Source organism: Tetrao urogallus, assembly GCF_951394365.1.
Source record: "Tetrao urogallus genome assembly, chromosome: 1".
In the NCBI taxonomy this organism is placed as follows: Eukaryota; Metazoa; Chordata; class Aves; order Galliformes; family Phasianidae; genus Tetrao; species Tetrao urogallus.
In genome coordinates, this window is record NC_136813.1 from 147,756,361 (window position 1) to 147,764,739 (window position 8,379).

General features: G+C 38.9%; 2 protein-coding genes across 2 annotated transcripts; both read left to right on the plus strand.

Moving 5' to 3' along the window:
- Positions 1–215: 215 nt before the first annotated feature.
- LOC306955217 (inhibitor of nuclear factor kappa-B kinase-interacting protein-like) lies at positions 216–5,685 on the plus strand (the record flags this gene model as incomplete). The annotated part of the gene is made up of 3 exons (XM_079546464.1): positions 216–397; positions 3,445–3,562; positions 4,855–5,685. The coding sequence occupies 3 exons, from the start codon at positions 216–218 to the stop codon at positions 5,683–5,685; spliced, it is 1,131 nt and encodes a 376-aa protein (XP_079402590.1).
- Positions 5,686–7,406: 1,721 nt separating this feature from the next.
- LOC306944425 (inhibitor of nuclear factor kappa-B kinase-interacting protein-like) lies at positions 7,407–8,141 on the plus strand (the record flags this gene model as incomplete). The annotated part of the gene is made up of 1 exon (XM_079532963.1): positions 7,407–8,141. One exon carries the CDS (start codon positions 7,407–7,409, stop codon positions 8,139–8,141), a length of 735 nt encoding a protein of 244 aa, XP_079389089.1.
- Positions 8,142–8,379: the final 238 nt, after the last annotated feature.

Sequence of the window (8,379 nt, forward strand, 5' to 3'; positions counted from 1 at the left end):
TCTGCAGAGCACTGAGGGAAAAAAAACAAACAAACAAAAAAGAAACCCGAGCTTTCACCGAGTTTTCTGTAAGTGAACTTCCATACCTGTCGTGGTGCTCATTTAGGTAACGTGTTAAGCACGTGTTTCTTTCTGGGTATTTGTGTAACTAACTGCTGTTTTGTTTTGTAGTTTTTTTTGCTCCCGCTCTTTAAAAAAAAAAAAAACGACACAAAATGTCTGAAGTTAAGGAGAGGAAAAAAGGTCTTCCTTCATCCAAGAGCAACGAAGTTTCCCAGAAGCTCAAAAAGCACAGCAGCCGTGGGAAGGTGGTGAGCCACAGCCAGAACTCTGCTGGGATGGACTCACGGATGGCCTTGGGTGTGATTTCTCTCTCTGCCTGCTTGGTGCTGGCCTGGTAGGTAGCCCTGCGCAGAAATCTAGCAGAACTTGTTCTTATCTTACGCTCAGTCAGGTTTCTTTATCTAAATCTTTAATAAATGTGTGACTTACATTATACAATGCACATAAAGCAGTAGGCAGAGGCGTCACTGATCCATTTTATTCTGCTGTCATTCTGTATCTCTCACTTTTAGCTTTCATTGCTTACCTTAATCCATGCAGACTGTTATTCTCTTTGCAACTTCTAATTGCTGTGCAGTATTCTAACAAATAGCATAGAATCATAGAGAACAGCAATTCATGAAAGTGCAAGTATTTTAAGCTCTGTTCTTCTAGATGAAATGGCTCTAATGGCTCTAGTATGAGGACACCCTCATCCACCATAAGCCTTACTGAGGGATGAATCCAGCAAAATAACAGCGTTTTACTCATAGCCTCATTTCCATTCTGCTGTCGGGTTCACTAGTATGCACATAAAGTACAGGACTGAGATTCCTACTATCTGTTCAGAAATATAGCATGATACAGGGTTTACCAAATGTTCTTCGCTGGTTACATGTTCATAGAAACATAAAGGTTGTAAAAAACCACTAAGATTATCTAGTCCAATTCTCAATCCATCACCACCATGCCCACTAAACCATGTCCATAAACGATGTTAATGTTAAATAGTCAATGTTCTTTTAGCAGCATTAGCTTAACCAGCCTTAATTAGCTTTAAGCAGCATTAGCTTGACCAGCCTTTCTAATTGTGAAGGTTTCCATGCATGATTTTGAGGTGCTCCACAAGAAAATCCAAATTAATGTTCTGTGTTTTAGTTCTACCAGTTAAAGTATACTTTATCAGTGAAATATATTGCCTTGCCTGAGGGGGAAAACAGTACCTGCTGGTCAAAATGGAGAGCAAGAATGAAATGCACAGGCAGTAGAAGCAGGGACCAGTAATCTGGAAGGAGTATAGGGATGCTTCTAGACTGGGTAGAGTTGGATTCAGGAAGGTTCAAGGCCCAACTGGAACTGGACCTGGCAGGGATAAAAAGGGGTTCTATAGGTACATCAACTGGAAAAGGAAAGACCAGGGGGGTGTACTTTCCCCAGTGAACAACATAGGCAGGATAGTAAGAGCAGACAAGGAGAAGGCTGAGGTGTTCAACAATTTTTTGCCTCAGTCTTTGCTAGTGACTGCTCTACAAATATGCCTTGAGTGGCTGGTTTGGAAGATGGGAACTGGGAGAGCATGGCCCCTCCCCCTGTAAGCAAAGATAATGTTCATGGCTGACTGAAGAACCCGAACATCCATAAATCTGTGCGGCCCAATGAGATGCATACTGAGGGAATTGGTGGATATAGTCGCCAAGTCACCCTTGGTGATATTTGAAAAGTCATGGCAGTCAAGCAGACTCCCTGGTGACTGGAAAAAAGGCAACATCACATCCGTTTTTAAGAAGGGTAAAAAGGATGAGCTAGGGAACTACCAACCTGTCAGCCTCACCTCAGTGGTAGGGAAGGTCATAGAGCAGAACCTCCTGGAAGCTATGCTAAGGCACATGGAAGACAAGGAGGTGATCTGGGAGGACCAGCACAGCTTCACCAAGAGCAAGTGCTCCCTGATCAACCTTGTCGCTTTTAATGATGGTGTAACTGCGTCAATGGACAAGGGAAGAGCCATTGATGTAATCTATCTGGACTTCAGTAAGGCCTTTGACACAGTCCCCCTTAGCATCCTTCTCTCCAAATTGGAAAAATGTGGATTTGATGGGTAGCCTTGTTTGATGGATGAGGAACTGGTTGTGAGAACGTACCCAAAGAGTGGTGGTTAGTGGCTCAATGTCAGTACTGCGACCAATGCTCTTTAACATCATCAGTGGGATTGACAGTGGGGTTGAGTGCACCCTCAACTTGCAGATGACACCATGCTCTGTGGTGCAATTGACACTCCTGAGGGATGGGATGCCATTCAGAGAGACCTAAACAGGCTTGAGAGGTGGGACCAAGTGGACCTTATGAGGTTTGACAGATCAAAGTGCAGAGTCTGGTATCTGGGTCAAGGCAAACTCTGCTATCAGTACAGGCTGGGCAGTGTAAGAATGGAGCACAACCCTGTCAAAAGGGACTTGGGTATACAGGTGGGTTACAGCTGGACATGAGCCAGCAGTATGCTCTCGCAGCCCTGAAAGCCATCTGGACCCTGGGCTGCATCCAAGGATGTGGGGCCAACAGGGTGAGGGAGGTGATCCTACTCCTCTGCTCTGCACTGGTGAGACCTCATCTGGAGTGCTGCATCCAGATTTGAAGTCCTCAGTACAGGAGAGATGTGGACCTGTTGGAGTGCGCCCAGAGGAGAGTCACCAATATTATCCTGGAGATGGAGCACCTCTCTTAGAGGACAGGCTGAGAGAACTGGGGCTCTTTCAGCCTGGAGAAGAAAAGGCTCTGTGGGGAGACCTGAAAGCAGCCTTTCTGTATCTAAAGGGGGGCTGTAAGAAAGGAGACAGAATTTTTACCAGTGTCTGTTGCAACAGGACAAGGGGAAATTATTTCAAACTAAAAGGGGAGATTTAGATTGGACATAAGGAGGGTTTTTTTTGTTTTTTTTTACCATAAAGATGGTAAGGCACTGGAACAGACTGCCCAGAAAGGTGGCGTGTACCTTGTCATGGTGACATTCAAGGTCAGGCTGGAGGGACTCTGAGCACCCCGATCAGCTGTAGATGTCCCTGTTGGGTGCAGGGGAGTTGGTATAGATGACCTTTAAAAGTCCCTTCAAACTCACAAGATTCTATTATTCTATGAAATGACCTCTCTGTATTAATAGATGTTTTTCTTTGTTAGATGGTATGCTGTGTAAAAGAGAAGTGCATCTACAAATGTTTCCTTATTTTTACATGTCTGTTGGAAGGCATCAACTCCAGTATGAAGACACATCAAATTCACTACCAAATTGTGTGTGTGTATGAGCACAATTCCCTTCATTAGCAGATTTCTGTGAATCAGATCCTGGAACACTTAATGTATGCTAATTATATTGTTTTAATTTACTGTTTATTTATTTGCAATTTGCAGGTTACTGTTTCAGCAGTCGAGTCGATTTGCTGATATGGAAAAAAGGTACAATTTCTTGCAGCAAGAAGCTGAAAGATTCCTGGACATGGAAAATAAAGTTAGCTTAATTTCTGAAAAGGTAATTGTTAACATCTTAATTGGATTGTTTCTGGTGAACATTTACCATTGTTTTATTTTATTGACTTGTAGTCAAATTTGAGTGACTCTTCTTTTAGATACATTTTTTCTAATGTGTTCTACTTTCCTTTGCCTTCAGTGAATATTTTATAGCAACATTTGTGATGACAGCACAAGAAGTCAGTTGTTAATTTCCACTGAAGCTTGTTTAAGTCACTCTTAGTCCGTTCTTTGTCTTTAAAATGAAGGTAAATAGAAATATCTACCTTACAAAAGTGCTTTGAAGGTAAGGAATGTTATAAAGCTGTATGTATTAGACTTTCAATGGACCAATCAATGAAGAAAGTTTAAGGACTGTGTTGCTTTGAATTAGTTACTTAACCACTTGTTTACTGAGTGTGTGTACATACTGGAGTATAAGCATTATTGAAAAGCATTAAGAAGGAAAATAGCATTAATCATATCCATGACAAAAGCAGTGACAAAACTTGTGTTGACTCCATCTGAAACAATGAAATTTAAGTTGAACTTTGACTTAAATTTGACTTTATTGATTAAAAAAAGAAGACACCATAGGAATCAGATTTTTTGTCTTAATAATTGCAGCTACATATGTCAGTCTGTACTATTGTCCAAGGATGTGCATGTAGCAGTTGTATCTCAGTGTGTTTTTTTGACACAAAACTTTTAAAATAACTTAGATTTATGCACATCCCCATCCTGTTCTGTATATAATTGACATATACATATATTTAAGTAAAAATTGCAGGCATTTTTATGTGTTAGACCAGTTCTAGTAATATGAAAGACATGCTGAAATGATGGTGTTTTATTTTCCTATGTGTGGCAAAATGAAGTAGGCTGGCTGCAGAATTATTGCACGGATAGTGATGGGAGAGCAGCATGGCTTGTGCAAGTGATATTGATTTAGCACTGTTCTCATAATGCTGTCATCTATATATGATGTAATTTCTTATTTATTTGCAGCACTTCAGATTATCTAAATTCCATGCAGCATTTTGCACTGTGAGATATTTAACATTCCCCTCCCCCACCCCACAAAAAAAAACACATTCTATGGAAAATCATCAACAAACAAACCTTTTTATGTGGCTTTTTAATGCCAGATTAATATTTTAACAAACAAATATGAAAGCAAATCTTAATATAGAAACTTTGTAACAAATAAAGTTGTCCCTAAGGGACTTCATTCTCTGTTAAACAAGTGCAAGTGATTTTCTAGTCTTGCTGTCGTTTAGTAGACCTGGACACTGTTCTGTGTTATAAATGCAGCTTGAGTCTTCTGACAATATCCTACAAGAATCTGCCTCATCCATCTCTTTGATGACTGAGTTTGAGCAGCAAGTGTCTTCTCTTCATAACACCATAAGAGAGATTGAGACCGATGAAGAGACTCTATTTATAAAGATGCAGGGCATTAGTGAGAAGTTCCAAAATACTACGAATTCCTGGAGAAGAAGCATGGATGAAATGAACACGAACACTAGTGGCATAAAATCTGAAGCAAAGTTCATACATACAGAAGTTACTTCCCAGATAAATAAAGTTGACCAAAGAATTAAATCCCTTTCAGAAAAATTAAAAGACTTGGAAGACAGTACAGCCAGAAATATTAAAACAGTAAAAAGGCAAGAAGATGATGAATTTGCTAGAGTTGAACAAAAGTTGGACTCGCATGCAACGGCAATTGAAAAACTAGAAGAAGAGCTGAACAGTCTGTTAGCCAAGAACACAGACCTGAATCAGAAACTTGCAGCCTATGAACCTAAAATTGAGGAGTGCAAGACCCATTTGCCAAAAATCGAAAATGCTATTCATTCTATCCTTAGATTATCAAGTGAATTGCTAAGTATGGAGAAGAAGATAGAGAACTTGGCAACACAGCTATCTACTGTGGAAAGTAATATGTTGAAAACTGTCTCTGATACAGCGGCCATGCAGAACGTTCTTGACGGTGCACAGTACAATGACAGCATATCAAAACTGCAAAATAAAACAGCAGTTATAGAAGAAGTAGTACGTGACATGGAAGTATCTTCAGGTGCTGAAGGAATAACTTTAGAAGGCTATAAGTTAGAAAGTGACCAAGATGGGGATAAGTGAATTTGGACTTAAGGCTCACACTGATGGAAAAAGCACTTTAACTGATTAAAAGTTACGTGACTTCAGCATACGAGCTGGGAGTTGGGAGCGGGACAGAGACATCAGGTTAAAATTTATATTTATTCTTCATTGCTTTGGTTCCCATATTGTTACTTTTTGTTATCATATCCTATTGACTTTGTAACACAACGAACAATTGATTTCTCTAGAGAGAGCAGTTAATACTGCGTGTTCAAGACACTCTTAAACCTCTGTTTCTCAATGCTAGGATATTTCAGGTTCATGTATTTATTATTTATTATTTATGTATGGATTGTATCTGTTTACAGTCATATTCAATAAAAATATGTTGCAGTCTATTGCTCTGTCCTGGTGAATAATCCAATTCAAAATAATTTGATCTTCCAAAAGCAAGAATGTGTGTCCACTGTTCCATTAAAAGTACTGTTCCAGACTGAATTTTTTAATAATACTGTTGTTTCACAAGCATGTTCTACTGTGTGGTCTAGTTCATCTATGCTTGGAGAAGGGCAGTTAAACTACCAATGGTGCTCCCTAGTTGAATGTATTTAATCAACCCAAACTCTACTGAAAGCTGAATGTACTTGAGATAGAACAAGAACTCCTCATCATTAGATGTCATTAACTAGGAAACACGGTACAGCTCTTCACAATATAAGTTCTAATATTTTGTTTTTAAGCAAACAGTTTTGTGGTCATGAGGAATTCTGTCTTAAAAACTCGATCAATTTAATTAAAGGGTAACAAATAAAGAACAGAGATAATTAAACTTATTTTTCTACTGTGTCGTGTGGGGGCTTGCTCAGCAACACCACCACTGTGCTGCATCAGTATCAGTTGTAGAAAACAATAAAAAGCTTGCAAGCAAACAGTACCCAGTTTTTATGTTGTCTAATGCTGTTCTAAAGAAAGAATAACAACGTGCTGCAATTGTTTGTTTTAAAAATCAGTACTGTGGCTAATCTTAATTCAGTAGACTTCTCAATTCTAATGCTCTCTACAGGCCAAGTTGCTGTACTAGTAGCTTTTAGCAGCCAAGTGGATGTTTCATTGTACTGAAGTTAGGATTAGGGCCAGTAAGGAAAGTCAAAACCACAGTTGCTGTACTGAATTAGCAATCTGACCTTAGCATTTCCAAATTGTAATCAATTCTCATAAAAATAGTAATAATAAAAAAAAAAACAATCAGATAGGGCCTTGTAGTTAAAAGGTGTAATAATTTAATACTCTGAGTTTTCCAAGTTTGTTTTTACTGAACAAGAACAACAAAAAAGCTAGTTACGAAGTAGAAGAGTAATACAGTAGTTATGCCTGCATCATACGACTGGTTCCAGCCTTCAGGTGCATAGATGTTACCGTTTCTGAAAACCAAGCTATTTCTGCAGTGTGTGTTGGAAGGCCCCACCTGCTCCTCCCTCCTCAAACAAACAAACAAAAAAACCCAACACATATGAGCTAGCAAATTCAGCCAAAAACCCAATAGTACAGTATTGGGTATTACATGTGCTGAAAGGACAGTGTTAACTGCCTTGCAGCAAATGTCTTATTTCCCAAAGACAGGGTTTGCTCTCAATTTCAACATCATAATACTAAGGTATTTAATTAGAGTATAGCTTTAATCTTGATGATTGTTGTTAAGTTAGAAACTTTGTCATATATTTTTATTTGTATCTCTTTAGTGTGAAAAGACGTTGAACTTAATGGAGCAGATGGAACATCTTCAGGTACCTTCTCACATTAAACGTCTACAGGAAGATATTTATACAATGACAACATGGTCGAGCAGTGTAGTTAAAAAGAATGAAGAACTGCAGAAGAATCTGACAACCCTTCTTCACGCAGTTGCAAGTGTTGAAGAGAATGCAGCTTCTGTAGCCAAAAATGTAACTTTGAAGATTGTGACAGTAAAAACTGACATAAGACGTATTTCAGGCCTGGTCTCGGAGATGGCCGCACTGACGGAGTCTTTGCAAGCATTGGAAGATAAGGTAGAAAAAGGTGAAAAGAAGACGATAGAAAGCATAAGTGATCTGATTACCAGTAGCATCGACCGAAGTACAGAGCTACAAAACTTGGCGTCCAGTAATGCAAGAAAAATAGAGCAAATTAAGACAGCTTTGTCTGAGTTAAGGAGTGACTTTAACAAACATTCAGATAGACTTTTGAATCTCGAAGGAGACAGAGCAAAAGTTCTGAAGACCGTTACTTTTGCAAATGATTTAAAACCCAAGATGTACAATCTTAAAAAGGATTTTGCCACCTTGGAGCCATTAATAAGCGACCTAACACTGAGAATAGGAAGATTAGTTGAGGATGTGTTACGACGGGAGAAAGAAATTGCTTTACTGAATGAGAAGCTGACCAATCTAACAAGAGTTCAGACTGAGATCAAAGGTATGAAAGAGGAAATAGCCAAGATCTCAGACATTAATTGATCACTAGAAAAGACACTGCCTACAAAATAGCAATGTTTGAGGAGTGTTACTCCGTCATGAATAGTGCTAAGAAGGAAGACAACATTTAAAGGCTTTGTTTAGAAGCACACTGGAACTTTGAAACTTCTTTCTTTTAAGAGAGAAGAAAAAAAATACTGATTTTGAGGGAAAACAAGCTATAATTTGAACAAAAAACTTGTTTCTGTGCATATTTATGTCTTTCCGAAGGGTGACAGGT